Source organism: Sylvia atricapilla, unplaced genomic scaffold (genome assembly GCF_009819655.1).
Source record: "Sylvia atricapilla isolate bSylAtr1 unplaced genomic scaffold, bSylAtr1.pri scaffold_135_arrow_ctg1, whole genome shotgun sequence".
Classification (NCBI taxonomy): Eukaryota; Metazoa; Chordata; class Aves; order Passeriformes; family Sylviidae; genus Sylvia; species Sylvia atricapilla.
In genome coordinates this window covers 1,022-23,518 of record NW_027077063.1, presented here as the reverse complement: position 1 = coordinate 23,518, position 22,497 = coordinate 1,022, and the positions used below count along the sequence as shown (strand labels likewise).

General features: G+C 56.8%; 1 protein-coding gene across 2 annotated transcripts in view; it reads right to left on the bottom strand.

The window, feature by feature from the left end:
• Positions 1 to 22,279, bottom strand: part of UBA1 (ubiquitin like modifier activating enzyme 1) — a 44,052-nt gene extending 21,773 nt beyond the window's left edge. For both annotated transcript variants that reach the window (XM_066340192.1, XM_066340193.1), the window contains exons 1-12: positions 22,133 to 22,279; positions 20,019 to 20,077; positions 13,697 to 13,865; positions 11,747 to 11,881; positions 10,681 to 10,787; positions 8,706 to 8,796; positions 7,291 to 7,423; positions 6,301 to 6,398; positions 3,943 to 4,089; positions 3,167 to 3,322; positions 2,242 to 2,352; positions 1,084 to 1,164 (exon numbers count right to left, since the gene is read on the bottom strand). In XM_066340192.1, the coding sequence (XP_066196289.1) occupies positions 1,084 to 1,164; positions 2,242 to 2,352; positions 3,167 to 3,322; positions 3,943 to 4,089; positions 6,301 to 6,398; positions 7,291 to 7,423; positions 8,706 to 8,796; positions 10,681 to 10,787; positions 11,747 to 11,881; positions 13,697 to 13,865; positions 20,019 to 20,077; positions 22,133 to 22,243 (1,398 nt within the window). In that variant the 5' untranslated portion in view covers positions 22,244 to 22,279. The remainder of the gene's footprint in view (positions 1 to 1,083; positions 1,165 to 2,241; positions 2,353 to 3,166; positions 3,323 to 3,942; positions 4,090 to 6,300; positions 6,399 to 7,290; positions 7,424 to 8,705; positions 8,797 to 10,680; positions 10,788 to 11,746; positions 11,882 to 13,696; positions 13,866 to 20,018; positions 20,078 to 22,132) is intronic.
• Positions 22,280 to 22,497: the final 218 nt, after the last annotated feature.

Below are 22,497 nucleotides of genomic sequence, written 5' to 3'. Positions count from 1 at the left end.
ACAAGATGGCTCAGGGCAGTTGGGGACAGGTGAGGACAGAGCATGAGGTGGCCCAAGGGGTTGGGGATGTGTGGGGACACAGCATGAGGTGGCCCAAGGGGTTGGGGACACATGAGGACATGTGGGGACAGAGGTGGAGACATGTGGGGACCCAGCAGAAGGTGACCCAGGGCAGGTGGGGACATGTGGGGACATGCGGGCATGGAGATGGAGACGTGGGGACACAGCAGGAGGTGGCCCAGGAAGTTGGGGACATGTGGGGACACAGCACAAGATGGCTCAGGGCAGTTGGGGACAGGTGAGGACAAAGCATGAGGTGGCCCAAGGGGTTGGGGACATGTGAGGACACGTGGGGACAGAGCATCGGGTGGCCCACGAGGTTGGGGATGTGTGGGGACACAGCAGGAGGTGGCCCAAGGGGTTGGGGACATGTGGGGACAAGTGGGGACACAGCAGGAGGTGGCCCAAGGGGTTGGGGACACATGAGGACATGTGGGGACAGAGGTGGAGACATGTGGGGACCCAGCAGAAGGTGACCCAGGGCAGGTGGGGACATGTGGGGACATGTGGACATGGAGATGGAGACATGGGGACACAGCAGGAGGTGGCCCAGGGTAGCTGGGGACATGTGGGGACACAGCACAAGAGGGCTCAGGGCAGTTGGGGACAGGTGAGGACAGAGCATGAGGTGGCCCAAGGGGTTGGGGACACATGGGGACAAGTGGGGACACAGCACGAGGTGGCCCAGGGGGGTTGGGGACACACATTGGGAAAGGGATGGGGACAAGGGGACACTTTGGGACACTCAGAGGACACCTGAACAGAGTTGGGGACACGAATAACGCCGAGGACACACAGATGACACAAAGGAACAATCAGCAAACGTGTGAGGGGACACCAGGGGACAGACAACGGACAGGTGGGGACACTCAGGAGAGCTGGGGACACGCGGGTGACACTTGGTAAATCCACAAAGGGAAACTTGGTGACATTTGAGGGACAGCTGACAACACAAGAGACTCGCGGACGATGGAGGACACGGGTGGGGACATTGGGGACACTGGGGACATTGGGGACACTGACCACAAAGTACTTCTGGGCGCCCAGCTTGGCCTGCAGCTCGGCCCCGAACACGGCGATCTGCCCGTCGTAGCGGCTGTTGCGCTGGGGACAACGTGACACCGGCGTCACCCGCCTGTGTCACCTGCCAGGGGACACCCCCGGGGCCGCAGAGCCACCCAGGGGACCCAGGGGGTGACAGCAGCCGTGGCTGAGCACCCTCAGCACCCACGGGGGCTTGGTGGCCACCCTGACGCCGTGTGGCACCTGCTGTGTCCCCAACGGGTGTCCCCTAACAAATGGCCTCCAACCGATGTCCCCACCAAGGTGACACCACCCAGGGGTGGTCCCCAGTCCCCTTGGGTGTCCCCCAGCCCCCCAGGGATGTCCCCAACACCCAGAGGTGTTCTCTAACGCAAGGAGTGTCCCCCCTGTCCCTCCAATGTCCCCTCACAGCTGGCACTGCTCCTCGGGTGTCCCTCAGCCCCCCAGGGGTGTCCCCAGGTGTCCCCCAGCCCCCCAGGTGTCCCCCAGCCCTCGGGGGTGTCCCCATGTCCCCCAGGTGTCCCCATGTCCCCCAGGTGTCCCTAAGCCCTCAGGGCTGTCCCCAGGTGTCCCCATGCCCCCCCAGGTGTTCCCCAGGTGTCCCTAGGTGTCCCCATGTCCCCAGGTGTCCCCTCACCGGCCGGCACTGCTCCTCGGTGAGCAGTGTGTCACAGTTCTCCTCGGCTGTCCCCCAGCCCCCCAGGTGTCCCCATGTCCCCCAGGTGTCCCCATGTCCCCCAGGTGTCCCCAGGTGTCCCCATGTCCCCCAGGTGTCCCCATGTCCCCCAGGTGTCCCCATGCCCCCCAGGTGTCCCCAGGCGTCCCCAGGTGTCCCCGTGTCCCCTCACCGGCCGGCACTGCTCCTCAGTGAGCAGCATGTCACAGTTCTCCTCGGCTGTCCCCCAGCCCCCCAGGTGTCCCCATGTCCCCCAGGTGTCCCCATGTCCCCAGGTGTCCCCAGGTGTCCCCAGGTGTCCCCAGGTGTCCCCTCACCGGCCGGCACTGCTCCTCAGTGAGCAGCATGTCACAGTTCTCCTCGGCTGTCCCCCAGCCCCCCAGGTGTCCCCATGTCCCCCAGGTGTCCCCCAGCCCCCCAGGTGTCCCCAGGTGTCCCCAGGTGTCCCCGTGTCCCCTCACCGGCCGGCACTGCTCCTCGGTGAGCAGTGTGTCGCGGTTCTCCTCGGGCAGACACTCGAGCGCGTCGAAGTAAAGCCACTGAGTGATGGGGGTGAACTTCCCCGACACGGCCTGGGGACAGGGACAGGCTGGGGACGTCACAGGGACAGGGACAGGGACAGGGACAGGGACCGGGACCGGGACAGGGACAGGCTGGGGATGGGACAGGGACAGGGACAGGGACAGCCCGGGGATGTGACAGGGACAGGGACAGGGACAGGGACAAGGACAGCCCAGGGATGTGTCAGGGACAGGGACAGCTTGGGGACACGTCAGGGACAAGGACATCCCAGGGGTGTGCCAGGGACAGGGACAGCCCAGGGATGTGTCAGGGACAGGGACAGGGACAGGGACAGGGACAGCTTGGGGATCTGTCAAGGACAGCCCAGGGACATGCCAGGGACAGAGACAGCCTGGGGACGTGTCAGGGACGGGGACAGCCCGGGGACAGGGACAGCCCAGGGATGTGTCAGGGACAGGAACGGGGACAAGGACAGGGACAGGGACAGCCTAGGGATGTGTCAGGGACAGGGACATCCTGGAGGTGTCTCAGGGACATCCTGGGGACACATTGGGACCAGGACCTCGAGGGACACTTGAGGGACAGAACACCAGGGGACACATCAGGGACAGGGCTGGCACCTTGGGGGGCACATCAGGAAAAGGGACAGCGCAAGGACAAGCCAGCCACCTCAGGGTGACACATCGGGGACAGAGGGCCACACCAGGGTCAGGACAAGGCAGTGACCTCGGGGTGACCCCTCAGGGACACCAGGGGACACTGACACCCAGTCTGGCTCCCCAGGCAGGGCCACGTCACTCCAGCTGTGACACGTGGTGACACGTGGGGACAGAGAGGTGGCCCTGGGGACACGGGGCACGGTACCTTCATGACCTCCTGCGCGGCCAGGCCACCGATGAAGGCGTTGACAGGCGCCAGGTCCCCGGTGGCCTGGAAGGACAATTCCTTCACCAGCTCCTCGTCCAGCTCGGCCCCTCCGGCCACCTCCTTGGTCAGGGCCACCACCTCGGCCGCGTCACCCTGCGGGGACAAGGACACCGCTGGGGACACCGCAGAGGAGCACGGTGAGGAAGGGGTTGGTGGCCTCCACGGCGGGTACAGTGTCACCAAAGGCTGCTCCAGTGGCCAGGATACCCCCGAATGATGTCACCAGTGTCCCCAAGTGATGGTGAGACTGTGGTGGGAGGTGCTGGTGGCTTCATGTCCCCAATGTCCCTCCAAGTCCCAACCCCTCTGATGTCCCCAAATTCTGGTGGGGAGCCTGGTGACCTCCATGTCCCCAACACCCTCAATGTCCCCAGAGCCACCAGCTGGTGACAGGGGCGACCATGATGGGGCAAATCATGGTGGCCTCTCAACAGCCTCAATGTCCCCAGAGCCACCAGCTGGTGACAAGGCCTCAGCAACACTGTGTTGGGACAGGTCATGGCCTCCCCAACACCCTCCATGTCCTCAATGTCCTTAATGTCCCCAACACCCTCAATGTCCCTCCCCAACTTCCTCAATGTCCCCAACCCCCTCAGTGTCCCCAGAGCCACCAACTGGTGACAGTGGCGGCCACAACAGGGCAGGTCACGGTGGCCACCACCAGCCCCGCCATTGCCACCCCCTGCTGCCCCCGCTGTCCCCGGTGTCCCCACCTGGTGGCGGGGCCGCGGGGCGTGGCCGTGCTGCCGCAGGAAGCGGTGCAGGCCCTGCCACGCCCAGTGCAGCACCGGGGGCCTCTCGGCCTTGCCGAAATCCGTCACCATCATCTCGGGCTCGGCCAGAGCGTCCCGCAACCGTTTCTGAGGGGACACAGCGGGGGAGTGAACCGGTATGGACCAGTATAAACCAGTATGGACCACTATAGACCAGTATGGACCAGTACAAACCAGTATGAATCAGTACAACTCAGTATAATTGACTACGGCCCAGGAAAACCCAGAACAAACCACCGCACCCGAAACAGGCCAATGAAAACCAATATAGCCCAGTATAACCCAGTATACCCCAGTACAGCCCAGTATAGCCCAGTATAGCCCAGTACAGCCCAGTATAGCCCAGTATAACCCAGCACAGCCCAGTATAGCCCAGTATAGCCCAGTATAGCCCAGTATAGCCCAGTATAACCCAGTACAGCCCAGTATAGCCCAGTACAGCCCAGTATAGCCCAGTATAGCCCAGTATAGCCCAGTATAACCCAGTACAGCCCAGTATAGCCCAGTATAGCCCAGTATAGCCCAGTATAACCCAGTATAGCCCAGTATAGCCCAGTACAGCCCACTATAGCCCAGTATAACCCAGTACAGCCCAGTATAGCCCAGTACAGCCCAGTATAGCCCAGTATAGCCCAGTATAGCCCAGTATAACCCAGTATAGCCCAGTATAACCCAGTACAGCCCACTATAGCCCAGTATAACCCAGTACAGCCCAGTATAGCCCAGTATAGCCCAGTACAGCCCAGTATAACCCAGTACAGCCCAGTATAGCCCAGTATAACCCAGTACAGCCCAGTATAGCCCAGTACAGCCCAGTATAGCCCACTATAACCCAGTACAGCCCAGTATAACCCAGTACAGCCCAGTATAGCCCAGTACAGCCCAGTATAGCCCACTATAACCCAGTACAGCCCAGTATAACCCAGTACAGCCCAGTATAGCCCAGTATAGCCCAGTATAAGCCAGTACAATCCAACACAACCCACTATAACCCAGTATAGCCCAGTATAACCCAGTACAACCTAATATAAACCAGCACCCCCCAGTATAACCCTGTATAACCCAACATAATCCAGTAAAACCCAGTATAGCCCAGTACACCCCAGTATAACCCACTATAACTCAACGTAATCCAATAAAACCCAGTATAACTCAAAACAGCCCAGTACAGCCCAGTATAACCCAGTACAACCAGTACAACCCAATATAAACTAGTATAACCCAGTACAGCCCAGTATAACCCAGTTTAACCCAGCAGCACCCCACTCCACTCAGTGTCCCTGAATTCCCTCCCAGTCCCTCCCAGTGCTCCCAGTTCCCCCAGTTCCTTCCCAGTGTCCCTCAATCCCCTCCCAGTGCCCCCCAGTCCCTCCCAGTCATTCCCAGTGCTCCCAGTGCCCCCCAATCCCCTCCCAGTTCCCCCAGTTCCCTCCCAGTGCCCCCCAGTTCCCTCCCAGTGCCCCCCAGTTCCCTCCCAGTGCCCCCCAGTCATTCCCAGTCTCTCCCAGTTCCCTCCCAGTGCCCCCCAATCCCCTCCCAGTCAATCCCAGTGCTTCCAGTGTCCCCCAATCCCCTCCCAGTGCCCCCCAGTCCCTCCCAGTTCCCCCAGTCCCCTCCCAGTGTCCCCCAGTTCCCTCCCAGCCTCTCCCAGTTCCCTCCCAGTTCCCCCAATCCCCTCCCAGTGCCCCCCAGTTCCCTCCCAGTGCCCCCCAGTTCCCCCCAGTCCCTCCCAGTTCCCTCCCAGTGTCCCCCAATCCCCTCCCAGTCCTTCCCAGTTCCCTCCCAGTGTCCCCCAGTCCCTCCCAGTTCCCCCAATCCCCTCCCAGTCCCTCCCAGTTCCCTCCCAGTGTCCCCCAATCCCCTCCCAGTGCTCCCAGTTCTCTCCCAGTTCCCCCAATCCTCTCCCTGTGTCCCCCAATCCCCTCCCAGTGTCCCCTAATCCTCTCCCAGCCCCTCCCAGTTCCCTCTCAGTGTCCCCCAGTCCCCTCCCAGTGTCCCCCAGTCCCTCCCAGTGTCCCCCAATCCCCTCCCAGTTCCCCCAGTCCCCTCCCAGTGCCACCTAGTTCCCTCCCAGTGCCCCCCAGTCCCTCCCAGTCTCTCCCAGTTCCCTCCCAGTGTCCCCCAGTCTCTCCCAGTGCTCCCAGTTCCCTCCCAGTTCCCTCCCAGTTCCCTCCCAGTTCCCTCCCAGTGCCCCCCAGTCTCTCCCAGTGCTCCCAGTTCCCTCCCAGTTCCCTTCCAGTGCCCCCCAGTCCCTCCCAGTTCCCCCCAGTCCCTCCCAGTGCTCCCAGTGCCACTCACGAAGTGGATGTGCTTGGGCATCTTGACCTGGGTGACGATGCCACCCCGCACGTAGTCCCCAAAGCCGCTGGTGTCCCCAATGCTGAAGGTGTAGGGCCCTGGGGACACCGCGGGGTCACCGGGGGGGCACTGGGGGTCACCTGGGCACCCCACGGAGGGACACGGGGGTCTGGGGCGCCCCAAAAATGGGCTGAGGGGAGTGGGGCACCCCAAAAAGGGACCCAGGTGTGTGGGAGACCCCAAAAATGGGGCACAGGTATATGGGCACCCAAAAAAAAGAGACTCAGGTAAATGGGGCACCCCAAAAAGGGACCCAGGTGTTTGGGGCACCCCAAAAAGGGACCCAGGTGTTTGGGGCACCCCAAAAAAAGAGACCCAGGTGTGTGGGGCACCCCAAAAAGGGACCTCAGGTACCTCAAACTCACGTCCAGAACAGTCCCCAGGTGACTGAGAACCCCCAAAAAGGGACCCTGGCTCCAGGACACCCCAAAAAAGGACCCAGGTGTGTGGAGCACCTCAAAAAGAGGCCCAGGTGTGTGGGGCACCCCAAAAAAGAGACCCAGGTGTGTGGGGCACCCCGAAAACAGGCTCAGGAGTGTGGGGCACCCCAAAAATGGGCTGAGGGGAGTGGGGCACCCCAAAAACAGGGACCCAGGTGTGTGGGAGACCCCCAAAAAGGGACTCAGGTGTTTGGGGCACCCCAAAAAGGGACCCAGGTGTTTGGGCACCTCAAAAAAGGGACCCAGGTGTTTGGGGCACCCCAAAAACAGGGACCCAGGTGTGTGGGGCACCCCAAAAAGGACCTCAGGTACCTCAAACTCACGTCCAGAACAGTCCCCAGGTGACTGAGAACCCCCCAAAATGGGCCCTGGCTCCAGGGTACCCCCAAAAAAGGGACCCAGGTGTGTGGGAGACCCCAAAAAGGGCCCCATCTCCCCCAGAGACCCCCCCAGGTGAGGGGGGCACCCCAAAACCGCCCCCGGGGCTCACCCAGCACCCGGATCTCCACGGGCCCGCAGCGGTTCAGCTCCTCCATCCCCTCCACCTCGGTGAAGGTGACAAAGTCACCTGTCTCGAAGCCGTGACGCGCCTCGTCCAGGCAGGTCACCTCCCCTGGACACCCCTGGGGACATGGCAGGGGTGAGAGGGGACACAGGGGACACCCAGGGACATCCCCTGGACACCCCTGGGGACACAGCAGGGGTCAGAGGGGACACAGGGGACAGCCAGGGACCCCCCCTGGGGACACAGGGGACAGGGACACCCAGGGACCTCCCCTGGGGACACAGGGGACAGGGACACCCACGGACCTTCCCTGGGGACACAGCAGGGGTGAGACGGGACACAGGGGACAGGGACACCCAGGGACACCCCCTGGGGACACAGCAGGGGTGAGAGGGGACACAGGGGACACCCAGGGACCTTCCCTGGGGACACAGGAGGAGTGAGAGGGCACACGGGGGACAGGGACACTCAGGGACCTCCCTAAGACACCCCTGAGGGGACACAGGGGACAGGGACACCCAGGGACCTCCACTGGTGCACAACAGCAGTGAGAGGGGACACAGGGGACACCCAGGGACCTTCCCTGGGGACACGGGGGACAGGGACGCCCAGGGACGTCCCCTGGACACCCCTGAGGGGACACAGCAGGGGTGAGAGGGGACAGGGACACTCAGGGACCTCCCCTGGACACCCCAGAGGGCACACAGGGGACAGGGACACCCACGGACCTCCCCTGGGGACACAGCAGGGGTGAGAGGGGACAAGGACCTCCCCTGGGGACCCCTGAGGGGACACAGGGGACAGGGACACCCAGGGACCTCCCCTGGTGCACAGCAGGGGTGAGAGGGGACACAGGGGCAGCCAGGGACCCTCCCTGGGGACACAGCAGGGGTGAGAGGGGACAGGGACACCAGGGACCTCCCCTGGACACCCCTGAAGGGACATGGGTGGGATGAGGGGACACAGAGGGGACATGGGGGACACAAGGAGTGCTGAGGGGACAGGGACACCCAGGAACCCCTCTGGGGCCACCCCTGAGGAACACAGGGGGTGCTGAGGGGACACAAAGGGTGCTGTGGGGACCAGGTCACCTCTGAGGGGACAAAGAGGGGACACAGAGGGTGCTGAGGGGACCAGAGCACCCAGAAAGCCCTCAGTGGTGACACAGAGGGACACAAAGGGACACAGAGGGGGACAGAACACCCCAAAGCACCCATGTGGGGGACACCCCAGGGCTGTCCCCTCCCTTAGGGACACCCCAGGGCTGTCCCCTCCCCTGGGGACACCCCAAAGCTGTCCCCTCCCCTGGGGACACCAGGCTGTCCCCTCCCTTGGGGACACCCCAGAGCTGTCCCCTCCCCTGGGGACACCTGGGGACACCAGGCTGTCCCCTCCCGTACCTTGGTGACCATGGACACCATGGCACTGAGGGGCTGCTCCCCGTTGGGGTCTGTCACCACCATGTCGTCCCCAAAGTCACAGAACAGCTGCCTGCGAGAGGGGGGTCAGCGTGGGGACCCCAAAGGGTCTGCCCAAAAGCCCCCGCCCTGAAAATCCCACCCTGAAAGGGATCACCCCAAAATCCCACCCTGAAAGGGACCACCCCAAAATCCCATCCCAAAATCCACACCCCAAAATCCCATCCCAAAATCCCACACCCCAAAATCCCACCCCCAAAGGGATCACCCCAAAATCCCACCCTGAAAGGGACCACCCCAAAATCCTGCCCCTAAATCCACACCCCAAAAATCCCACCCTGAAAGGGATCACCCCAAAATCCCATCCCAAAAATCCCACCCTGAAAGGGACCACCCCAAAATCCCACCCTGAAAGGGACCACCCCAAAATCCTACCCCAAATCCCACCCCAAAAATCCCACCCTAAAAGGGACCACCCCAAAATCCCATCCCAAAAATCCACACCCCAAAATCCCACCCCCAAAGGGACCTCCCCAAAATCCCATCCCAAAAATCTACACCCCAAAAATCTACACTCCCAAAGGGACCACCCCAAAATCCACACCCCAAAAATCCCACCCTGAAAGGGATCACCCCAAAATCCCATCCCAAAAATCCACACCCCAAAATCCCACCCTTAAAGGGATCACCCCAAAATCCTACCCCAAAATCCTACCCCAAAACAGATTCACCCCAAAATCCTACCCCAAAATCACACCCCAAAACTCCACACCTCAAAAATCCACATCCCAAAACCAGACCCACCCCAAAATCCCACCCCAAAATCCCACCCCAAAAATCCCACCCCCAAAGGGACCACCCCAAAATCCATACCCCAAAATCCCACCCCAAAATCCCACCCCTAAGGGACCCCGGCCCAAAGTTCCTCACCCCAAAGAGACCCCACCCCAAAGGGATCCCGCCCCAAAATCCCACCCCAAAGGGACCCCACTCCAGAGTTCCCCACCTCAAAAGGACCCCACCCCAAAAGGACCCCACCCCAAAATCCCACTCCAGAGTTCCCCACCCCTAAGGGACCCCGCCCCAAAATCCCACCACCCATAGGGGATCCCACCCCAAAAATCCACACCCACAAAGGGACCTCCCAAAATCCCACCCCTTCACCCCAAAAAAGACCCACCCCAAATCCCACCCCAAAGGGACCCCGCCCCAAAGGGACTCCACTCCAGAGTTCCCCACCTCAAAAGGACCTCACCCCAAAGGGACCTCACCCCAAAGGGACCCTGCCCCAAAGGGACCACGCCCCAAAATGTCCCCACCTCAAAATCCCACCACCCATAAGGGATCTCACCCCAAAATCCCACCCCTAAGAGATCCCACCCCAAAATCCCACCCCAAAGGACCCCACCCCAAAATTCCACTCCTAGGGGACCTCACCCAAAAGGACCCCACTCCAAAATCCCACCCAAAGGACCCCACCCCAAATGCCCCCACCCAAAGGGGACCCCACCCCAAAATCCCACTCCAGAGTTCCCCACCCCAAAGGGACCCCACCCCAAAGGACCCCACCCCAAAATCCCACCCAGAGGACCCCACCCCAAAGGGACCCCCACCCAAAGGACCCCACCCCAAAATCCCACCACCCATAAGGGATCCCACCCCCAAAATCCCACCCCTAAGAGACCCCACCCCAGAGTTCTCCACCCCAAAGGACCCCACCCCAAAATCCCACCCAAAGGACCCCACCCAAAGGACCCCACCCAAAGGGGACCCCACCCCAAAATCCCACTCCAGAGTTCTCCACCCCTAAGGGACCCCGCCCTGAAGTTCCTCACCCAAAAGGACCCCACCCCAAATGCCCCCACCCAAATGCCCCCACCCAAATGTCCCCACCCCAAAGGGACCCCACCCAAAGGGACCCCACCCCAAATGCCCCCAGCCAAAGCCCCGCGCTCACCCGAAGAGCCCGCGGGTGTCGGCCACCACCAGTTTGATGCCCTGGCTGTGGCAGAAATCGCCCACCCAGAGCTGCTCCTCCAGAGGGGAGTTGGTCAGGACCACCACCTGTGGGGAGAGGGCACCTGGGCACACACCTGGGCACACACCTGGGCACACCTGGGCATGCACCTGGGCATGCATCTGGGCACACCTGGGATACCTGGGCACACCTGGGCATGCACCTGGGCACACCTGGGATACCTGGCCACGCCTTGGTATGCACCTGGATATGCACCTGGGCACACCTGGGACACACCTGGGTCACACCTGGGACACACCTGGGTATGCACCGGGGCACACCTGGGTACATCTGGGCTACCTGGGACACACCTGGGTACACCTAGGACACCTGGGCACACCTGGGTATGCATCTGGGCACACCTGGGCTACCTGGGACACACCTTGGCACCCACTTTGGCTACCTGGGTACACACCTGAGACATCCACCTGGGCCACCCAGCTCAGACACCTGGGCATGTACCTGGGCCACCTGTCCCCAGGTGAACACACCTGTCCCCAAAGGACACACCTGTCCCCAGATGAACACACCTGTCCCCAAAGGACACACCTGTCCCCAGGTGAGCACACACCTGTCAGAGGCGACATACCTGTCCCTAAAGGACACACCTGTCCCCTAAAGTACACACCTGCCCCCTAAAGGACACACCTGTCCCCAGGAGGACACACCTGTCTCCCAAAGGACACACCTGTCCCCCAGAGGACACAGCTGTCCCCAGGTGTCCCCAGTTACCTGGAATGTCCCCAGCAGCTCCTGGCTCAGTGGCTCCTGTCCCTAACCCTAACCTGTCCCCAAAGGACACACCTGTCCCCAGGTGAGCACACACCTGTCCCCTAAAGGACACACCTGTCCCCAAAGGACACAGCTGTCCCCAGGTGTCCCCAGTTACCTGGAATGTCCCCAGCAGCTCCTGGCTCAGCAGCTCCTCTCCCTAACCCTAACCTGTCCCCAGGTGAGCACACCTGTCCCCAGGTGAACACACCTGTCCCCAGGTGTCCCCAGTTACCTGGAATGTCCCCAGCAGCTCCTGGCTCAGCGGCTCCCGGGTGCTGCTCACGGCCACGTACGAGTTGAGCTCGGCCAAACGCGGCAGCGTGGCCTCGGCCCGGCTGCGCCCCACGTCCTCCTCCCGCAGGTAAAACTGGGGAAAGGACAGGTGAGGAGCCCCCAAAACACCCAAAATATCCCCAAAAATATCCCATGTCCTCCTCCCGCAGGTAAAACTGGGGGAAACACAGGTCAGGAACCCCAAAAACAGCCAAAATAACCCCCAAAATATCCCAAAACCACCAAAAATAACCCAGAAACACCCCACGTCCTCCTCCCGCAGGTAAAACTGGGGAAAGGACAGGTGAGGAGCCCCCAAAACACCCAAAATATCCCCAAAAATACCCCACGTCCTCCTCCCGCAGGTAAAACTGGGGGAAACGGGGTCAGGAACCCCAAAAACACCCCAAATAACCCCAGAAACACCTAAGATAACCCCAAAAACACCCCACATCCTCCTCCCGCTGGTAAACTGGGGAAAGGACAGGTCAGGAACCCCAAAAACACCCAAAATATCCCCCAAAACATCCCATGTCCTCCTCCCGCAGGTAAAACTGGGGGAAACACAGGTCAGGAACCCCAAAAACAGCCAAAATATCCCCAAAACACCCCACGTTGTCCTCCCGCAGGTAAAACTGGGGAAAGGACAGGTGAGGAACCCCCAAAACAGCCAAAACATCCCCAAAAACATCCCAAATAACCCCAAAAACATCCCAAAAACACCCCACATCCTCCTCCCACAGGTAAAACTGGGGGAAACACAGGTCAGGAACCCCAAAAACAGCCCAAATAACACCAAAACCACCCAAAATAAACCCCCAAAACACCCCAAATCCCCACAACACGCTCCAAACCCCCCCAAAACCAACCCCAAACCTTCCTCAAACCCACCCTCAGAATTTCCCTTCCACCCACAAAATACTCAGGCAGGGAAACAAGCTGATTAATGAGAATTTTGGGTTAAAACCCCCCTAAACCCACAAAAAAACCCCCAAAAACACCCCAAAGGACCCACCTGAGATGCCAAAATCCCCCCTGAACCCTCCCAAATCCCAACCCCAAAAAACCCAGGCACCGAAACAAGGTCAATAATTAGAATTTCAGGTTAAAATCTCCCAAAACCCCCCAAAAAAAACCCTAAAAAAACCCCCCAAAAAACCCCAAAACCCCCCCAAAACCCCAAGACCCACCTGAGATGCCAAAATCCCCCCTGAACCTTCCCAAATCCCAACCCCAAAAAACCTCAGGCACCGAAACAAGGTCAATAATGAGAATTTCAGGTTAAAATCTCCCAAAACCCCCCAAAAAAAACCCTAAAAAAAAAAAAAAAAACCCAAACCCCAAAACCCAAAAAACCCCCCAAAACCCCAAAAGACCCACCTGAGATGCCAAAATCCCCCCTGAACCCTCCCAAATCCCAACCCCAAAAAACCCAGGCACCGAAACAAGGTCATTAAAGAAAATTTTGGGTTAACCCCCCCCAAAAAAAAACCTCCAAAACCCAAAAAAACCCAAAAATCCCCAAAAAACCCCAAAAGACCCACTTGAGATGCCAAAATCCCCCCTGAACCTTCCCAAATCCCAACCCCAAAAATCTCAGGCACCGAAACAAGGTCAATAATCAGAATTTCTGATTAAAATCTGGGTTAAAATCTCCCAAACCCCCCAAAAAACCCTAAAAAAAAACCCCCCAAAAACCCCAAAACCCCCCCAAAACCCCAAAAGACCCACCTGAGATGCCAAAATCCCCCCTGAACCTTCCCAAATCCCAAACCCAAAAAACTCAGGCACCGAAACAAGGTCAATAATCAGAATTTCTGATTAAAATCTGGGTTAAAATCTCCCCAAAGGCCCCAAAAAAACCCAAAAAAAACCCCCCAAAAAACCCCAAACCCCCCCAAACCCCCACCTGGGAGGCCAGGTCGGCCCAGGCCGCGGGCTGGGGGTCGTGCAGGGTGACAGATTTGACCCCTCCCAGCACCAGGTTCTTGGCCACCTCCACGCCCAGCCCCCGCAGCCCCGACACCAGAACGTTGGAGGTCTGCATCCGCTTCATGGCCTCGTGGCCCAGCACGTACCTGGGGAAAAACAGCCCCAAAAATCCCAATGAGACCCCAAAAAACCCCCAGGGGAAACCCTCAAGGGTGGAGGAGAAACTCCAGGGGAAATGTGTAACAATTAATGTCCAAAATTCATTAAAAATCCCGAATTTATGGGGAAATCACGATTTACGGGGCTCCTCCAAACCCTTAGAGAACCTAAATCTGTGGAGACCCCAAAAATCCCAATGAGACCCCAAAAAAACCCCGAGGGGAAACCCTCAAGGGTGGAGGAGAAACTCCAGGTGAAATATGTAACAATTAATGTTCAAAATTCATTAAAAAATTCTGAATTTATGGGAAACACCAATTTATCGGATCTCCCGAAACCCTTAAAGAACCTCGATCTGTGGAGACCCCAAAAACATTGATGGGACCCCAAAAATCCCAATGAGACCCCCAAAAAAACCCCCAGGGGAAACCCTCAAGGGTGGAGGAGAAACTCCAGGTGAAATATGTAACAATTAATGTTCAAAATCCATTAAAAAATCCTGAATTTATGGGGAAATCACGATTTACGGGGCTCCTCCACACCCTTAAGGAAGACAAATTTGTGAGGACCCCAAAAATCTCAATGAGACCCCAAAAAATCCCCGAGGGGAAACCCTCAAGGGTGGAGGAGAAACTCCAGGGGAAATATGTAACAATTAATGTTCAAAATTCATTAAAAAAATCCTGAATTTATGGGAAACACCAATTTATCGGACCTCTTGAAACCCTTAAAGAACCTCGATCTGTGGAGACCCCAAAAACCTCAATGAGACCCCAAAAATCTCAATGAGACCCCAAAAAGCCCCCAGGGGAAACCCTCGAGGGTGGAGGAGAAACTGCAGGTGAAATATGTAACAATTAATGTTCAAAATTCATTAAAAAACCCCAAATTTATGGGGAAATCACGATTTACGGGGCTCCTCCAAACCCTTAATGAAGCCAAATTTGTGGGGACCCCAAAAACCTCAATGAGACCCCAAAAATCTCAATGAGACCCCAAAAAACCCCGAGGGGAAACCCTCGAGGGTGGAGGAGAAACCTCAGCTATATTAAGTACCAATTCATGCTCTAAATTAATTAAAAAACCCCGAATTTATGGGATCTCGAAGTTCATAAAAAAACCAAATCTGTGGAGACCCAAAAAACCATCGATGGGACCCCAAAAATCCCAATGAGACCCCAAAAAACCCCGAGGGGAAATCCTCGAGGGTGGAGGAGAAACTGCAGGTGAAATATGTAACAATTAATGTTCAAAATTCATTAAAAAATCCTGAATTTATGGGGAAATCACGATTTATGGGGCTCCTCCAAACACTTAATGAAGCCAAATTTGTGGGGACCCCAAAAATCCCAATGAGACCCCAAAAAAAACCCCCAGGGGAAACCCTCAAGGGTGGAGGAGAAACTCCAGGTGAAATATGTAACAATTAATGTTCAAAATCCATTAAAAAATCCTGAATTCATGAGAAACACCAATTTATCGGACCTCTCCAAACCCTTAAGAAAGTCAAATTTGTGGGGACCCCAAAAACCATCGGTGGGACCCCAAAAATCCCAATGAGACCCCCAAAAAACCCAATGGGAAACCCTCGAGGGTGGAGGAGAAACCTCAGGTGAAGTGTGCAACAATTAATGTTCAAAATTCATTAAAAACCCCGAATTTATGGGGAAATCACGATTTACGGGGCTCCTCCAAACCCTTAATGAAGCCAAATTTGTGGGGACCCCAAAAACCTCAATGAGACCCCAAAAAACCCCCAGGGGAAACCCTCAAGGGTGGAGGAGAAACCTCAGTTATATTAAGTACCAATTCATGCCCTAAATTAATTAAAAAATCCCGAATTTATGGGATCTCTAAGTTCATAAAAAAAACAAATCGGTGGAGACCCAAAAACCATCGATGGGACCCCAAAAATCTCAATGAGACCCCCAAAAAACCCCGAGGGGAAACCCTCAAGGGTGGAGGAGAAACTCCAGGAGAAATATGTAACAATTAATGTTCAACATTCATTAAAAAATCCTGAATTTATGGGGAAATCACGATTTATGGGGCTCCTCCAAACACTTAAAAAAGCCAAATTTGTGGGGACCCCAAAAATCTCAGTGAGACCCCAAAAAAACCACGAGGGGAAATCCTCAAGGGTGGAGGAGAAACTGCAGGTGAAATATGTAACAATTAATGTTCGAAATTCATTAAAAAAATCCTGAATTTATGGGAAACACCAATTTATCGGATCTCTCCAAACCCTTAAAGAACCTCGATCTGTGGAGACCCCAAAAATCTCAATGAGACCCCAAAAATCTCAATGAAACCCCAAAAATCTCAATGAGACCCCAAAAAAACCCCGATGGGAAACCCTCGAGGGTGGAGGAGAAACCCCAGCTCAAGTGTGTGCTAATTAATGCTCTAAAGTCATTAAAAATCCCAAATTTACGGGGAAATCACGATTTACGGGATCTCTTTAAATCCATAAAAAACCCCAAATCTGTGGAGACCCCAAAAACCATCGATGGGACCCCAAAAATCTCAATGAGACCCCAAAAAAACCCCGAGGGGAAATCCTCAAGGGTGAAGGAGAAACTCCAGCTGAAATATGTAACAATTAATGTTCAAAATTCATTAAAAAACCCCAAATTTATGGGGAAATCACGATTTACGGGGCTCCTCCAAACCCTTAATGAAGCCAAATTTTTAGGGACCCCAAAAATCTCAATGAGACCCCAAAAATCCCAATGAGACCCCAAAAAAAACCCCCAGGGGAAACCCTCAAGGGTGGAGGAGAAACTGCAGGTGAAATATGGAACAATTAATGTTCAAAATTCATTAAAAAATCCTGAATTTATGGGAAACACCAATTTATCAGACCTCTCGAAACCCTTAAGAAAGTCAAATTTGTGGGGACCCCAAAAATCTCAATGAGACCCCAAAAACCATCGATGGGACCCCAAAAATCCCAATGAGACCCCCAAAAAACCCAATGGGAAACCCTCGAGGGTGGAGGTGAAACTCCAGGTGAAATATGTAACAATTAATATTCCAAATTCATTAAAAAACCCCGAATTTATGGGAAACACCAATTTATTGGACCTCTTGAAACCCTTAAAGAACCTCGATCTGTGGAGACCCCAAAAACCTCAATGAGACCCCAAAAATCTCAATGAGACCCCAAAAACCATCGATGGGACCCCAAAAATCCCAATGAGACCCCCAAAAAACCCAATAGGAAACCCTCGAGGGTGGAGGAGAAACCTCAGGTCAAGTGTGTAACAATTAAAGGCCAAAATTCATTAAAAATCCCGAATTTATGGGGAAATCACGATTTACGGGATCTCTTTAAGTCCATTAAAAACCCAAATCTGTGGAGACCCAAAAAACCATCGATGGGACCCCAAAAATCTCAATGAGACTCCAAAAAAACCCCGAGGGGAAATCCTCGAGGGTGGAGGAGAAACTGCAGGTGAAATATGTAACAATTAATGTTCAAAATTCATTAAAAAATCCTGAATTTATGGGGAAATCACAATTTACGGGGCTCCTCCAAACCCTCAATGAAGCCAAATTTGTGGGGATCCCAAAAATCTCAATGAGACCCCAAAAATCTCAATGAGACTCCAAAAAACCCCGAGGGGAAACCCTCAAGGGTGGAGGAGAAACCTCAGTTATATTAAGTACCAATTCATGCTCTAAATTAATTAAAAAATCCCGAATTTATGGGATCTCTAAGTTCATAAAGAACCCAAATCTGTGGAGACCCAAAAAACCATCGATGGGACCCCAAAAATCCCAATGAGACCCCAAAAAAACCCCGAGGGGAAACCCTCAAGGGTGGAGGAGAAACTCCAGCTGAAATATGTAACAATCAATGTCCAAAATTCATTAAAAAACCCCGAATTTATGGGGAAATCACGATTTACGGGATCTTCTTAAGTCCATAAAAAACCCCAAATCTGTGGAGACCCCAAAAGCCCCAATAAGACCCTAAAATTCCCTCTGGGGACCCCAAAATTCTCCTTGAGGTCCCCAAAATTCCCTTTGAGGACCCCAAATTTTCCCCTGGGGACCCCAAAACTCTTTCTGGGGACCCCAAAATTCCCTTTGGGGACCCCAAAATCCCCCTGGGGATCCCAACTTTTCCCCTGGGGACCCCAAAATTCTCCTTGAGGTCCCCAAAACTCTTCCTGGGGACCCCAAAATTCCCCTTCTGGGGACCCCAAAACCCCTTCTGGGGACCTCAAAACTCTTCCTGAGGACCCCAAACTCCCCCTGGGGACCCCAAAACCACCCTGGAGACCCCAAATTTTCCCCTGGGGACCCCAAAACTCTTTCTGGGGACCCCAAAATTCCCTTTGGGGACCCCAAAATCCCCCTGGGGATCCCAACTTTTCCCCTGGGGACCCCAAAATTCTCCTTGAGGTCCCCAAAACTCTTCCTGGGGACCCCAAAATTCCCCTTCTGGGGACCCCAAAACCCCTTCTGGGGACCTCAAAACTCTTCCTGAGGACCCCAAACTCCCCCTGGGGACCCCAAAACCACCCTGGAGACCCCAAAATTCCCCCTGGGGACCTCAAAATCCCCCTGGGGACCCCAAAACTCTTTCTGGGGACCCCAAAATTCCCTCTGGGGACCCCAAAATTCCTTCTGGGGACCCCAAACTCCCCCTGGGGACCCCAAATTCCCTCTGGCGACCCCAAATTTTCCCCTGGGGACCCCAAAATCCCCCCCTTGGGAACTTAAAAGCCGGAAATTCCCCCTGGGGACCCCAAAATTCTCCTTGAGGTCCCCAAAACTCTTCCTGAGGACCCCAAACTCCCCCTGGGAACCCCAAAACCACCCTGGGGACCCTGAAATTCCACCTGGGGACCCCAAAATCCACCTGGGGACCCCAAATTTTCCCCTTTGGACCCCAAAATTCTCCTTGAGATCCCCAAAACTCTTCCTGGGGACCCCAAAATTCCCTCTGGGGACCCCAAACCCCCCCTGGGGACCCCAAATTTTCCCTTGGGGACCCCAAAACTCTTCCTGGGGACCCCAAAACTCTTTCTGGGGACCCCAAAATTCCCCCTGGGGACCCCAAAACCCCTTCTGGGGACCCCAAAACCCCTTCTGGGGACCTCAAAACTCTTCCTGAGGACCCCAAACTCCCCCTGGGAACCCCAAAACCACCCTGGAGACCCCAAAATTCCCCCTGGGGACCTCAAAATCCCCCTGGGGACCCCAAAACTCTTTCTGGGGACCCCAAAATTCCCTCTGGGGACCCCAAAATTCCTTCTGGGGACCCCAAACTCCCCCTGGGGACCCCAAATTCCCTCTGGCGACCCCAAATTTTCCCCTGGGGACCCCAAAATCCCCCCCTTGGGAACTTAAAAGCCGGAAATTCCCCCTGGGGACCCCAAAATTCTCCTTGAGGTCCCCAAAACTCTTCCTGAGGACCCCAAACTCCCCCTGGGAACCCCAAAACCACCCTGGGGACCCTGAAATTCCACCTGGGGACCCCAAAACTCACCTGGGGACCCCAAAACTCACCTGGGGACCCCAAATTTTCCCCTTTGGACCCCAAAATTCTCCTTGAGATCCCCAAAACTCTTCCTGGGGACCCCAAAATTCCCTCTGGGGACCCCAAACCCCCCCTGGGGACCCCAAATTTTCCCTTGGGGACCCCAAAACTCTTCCTGGGGACCCCAAAACTCTTCCTGGAGACCCCAAAATTCCCTTTGGGAACCCCAAACCCCCCCTTGGGAACTTTAAAGCCGGAAATTCCCCCTGGGGACCCCAAAACTCTTTCTGGGGACCCCAAAATCCCCCTGGGGATCCCAAATTTTCCCCTGGGGACCCCAAAATTCCCTTTGGGGACCCCAAAACTCTTTCTGGGGGACCCCAAAATTCCTTCTCGGGACTCCAAAACCCCCCCTTGGGAACTTCAAAGCTGGAAATTGCCCCTGGGGACCCCAAAATCCACCCTGGGGACCCCAAAACTGCCCCTGGGGACCCCAAAACTCCCCCTGGGGACCCCAAATTTTCCCCTGGGGACCCCAAAACTCTTCCTGGGGACCCCAAAATTCCCTCTGGGAACCCCAAAACCCTCTCTGGTGTCCCCAAAGCCCCCCGGGGTCCCCCGCTGTCCCCGTGTCCCCGTCACTCACAGCTGCCGGGAGTAGAGCCCCTCATCGATCTCGGCCTCGGCCCCGTTCTTCGCCATTCCCTGGGGACAGAGGGGACACCATGGGGACACCATGGGGACACCAGGGACACCATGGGGACACCGGGGACACCAGGGACACCATGGGGACAGCAGGGACACCACGGGGACAGAGGGGACACCGGGGTCACCATGGGGACAGCAGGGACACCACGGGGACAGAGGGGACACCATGGGGACGCCAGGGTCACCACAGGGACACCGAGGGTGCCACTAGGTGCTGGGACACCCCAGGACAGGGGTGGCAGGGCTGGTGTCACTCTTTGGTGACAATGGCTGGGGAGGTGACACCCAGGAGGTGACAGTGGTGGAGGGGACACTGAGGACAAATGTCACCCTCAGGACCCACAGGTGACACTTTGTCGGTGACACTGCCCATGGTGGAGAGGACATTGGGGATAAATGTCACCCTCAGGACCCACAGGTGACACCCAGGAGGTGACAGTGCCCATGGTGGGAGGGGACACTGAGGACAAATGTCACCCCCAGGACACACAGGTGACACCCAGGAGGTGACAGTGGTGGAGGGGACATTGGGGACACTGGGGACTAATGTCACCCTCAAAAGCCACAGGTGACACCCAGGAGGTGACACTGCCCATGGTGAAGGGGACATTGGGGACCTGGGGGACAAATGTCACCCCCAAGACAAAGAGGGACATCAAACTACAATAACTGTCCCCAAAGCATCATTAACAGAGTGACCCTGAGCAGACTGAAGGGACATTGAGGGACATCTGCCACCCCCAGGACCCACAGGTGACACCCAGGAGGTGACAGTGCCCATGGTGGAGGGGACATTGGGGACAAATGTCACCCCCAGGACCCAGAGGTGACACCCAGGAAGTGACACTGCCCACGGTGGAGGGGACATTGGAGATCTGGGGGACAAATGTCACCCCTAAAACCCGCAGGTGACACTTTGTGGGTGACACTGCCCATGGTGGAGGGGACACTGAGGACAAATGTCACCTCCAGGACCCACAGGTGACACCCAGGAGGTGACACTGCCCATGGTGGAGGGGACATTGAGGACCTGAAGGACAAATGTCACTCTCACGACAAACAAGGTGACAATAAATGACCCTGAGCAGAGGGAGGGGACATCAAGGGCCACCTCTGAGACCCACAGGTGCCACCAAGTAACACTCAGGTGACGCCAGGTGACACCAGATGGCCAGCAGCGCCCCAGAGGTGACAGTGACACCCATGTGACCCCAGAGATGACAGTGACCCCAGGGCCACCCCAGACAGTGACAATAACCCCAGGGAGTCCCCAGACAGTGACAACGACCTCAGGGCCACCCCAGAGGTGACAATGACACCAAGGGCTCCCCAGAGATGGCAGTCACCCCAGGGCCACCCCAGAGGTTGACAACGACCCCAGAGGTGACAATGACACCCAGATGACCCCAGAGATGACAGTGACCCCAGAGCCACCCCAGAAGTGACAATGACTCCAGGGCCACCCCAGAGGTGACAGTGATCCCCGAGCCACCCCAGAGCGTGACAATGACCCCAAGACCACCCCAGAGGTGACAATGACACCAGGGTAACCCCAGAGAATGACAGTGACACCAGGGCCACCCCAGAAGTGACAATGACACCAGGGTCACCCCAGAGGTGACAATGACCCCAGAGGTGACAATGACACCCAGATGACCCCAGACAGTGACAATGACCCCGGGGTCACCCCAGAAGATGACAATGACCCCAGACAGTGACAATGACCCTGGGGCCACCCCAGAGGTGACAATGACCCCGGGGCCACCCCAGCGGGTGACAATGACCCCAGGGCCACCCCAGAGATGACAGTGACACCTAGGTGACCCCAGACAGTGACAATGACCCCAGGGCCACCCCAGAGGTGACAGTGATCCCCGAGCCATCCCAGAGGGTGACAATGACCCCAAGACCACCCCAGAGGTGACAATGACACCCAGATGACCCCAGACAGTGACAATGACCCCGGGGCCACCCCAGCGGGTGACAATGACCCCGGGGCCACCCCAGCGGGTGACAAGCCCCCCGTGGCAGTCCCGGGGAGGTGACACTCACGTTGGCCGGGGTGACGCTCGGGGACACGGCGGGGGCGGGGGCGCGGCTGGAGCCCGTCGGTGCCTCTGACCCAGAGACGCGGCGCTTCTTCGACAGCGGGGAGCTGGACATCTGGGGACAGCGGGGACATTGGGGACACTGGGGACACTGGGGACAGCTGGGGACACCCAGAGACAGCGGGGAGCTGGACATCTGGGGACAGGGACATTGGGGACAGCTGGGGACATTGGGGACATTGGGGACACCCAGAGACAGCGGGGAGCTGGACATCTGGGGACAGCGGGGACATTGGGGACATCGGGGACAGCTGGGGACATTGGGGACACCCACAGACAGCGGGGAGCTGGACATCTGGGGACAGGGAC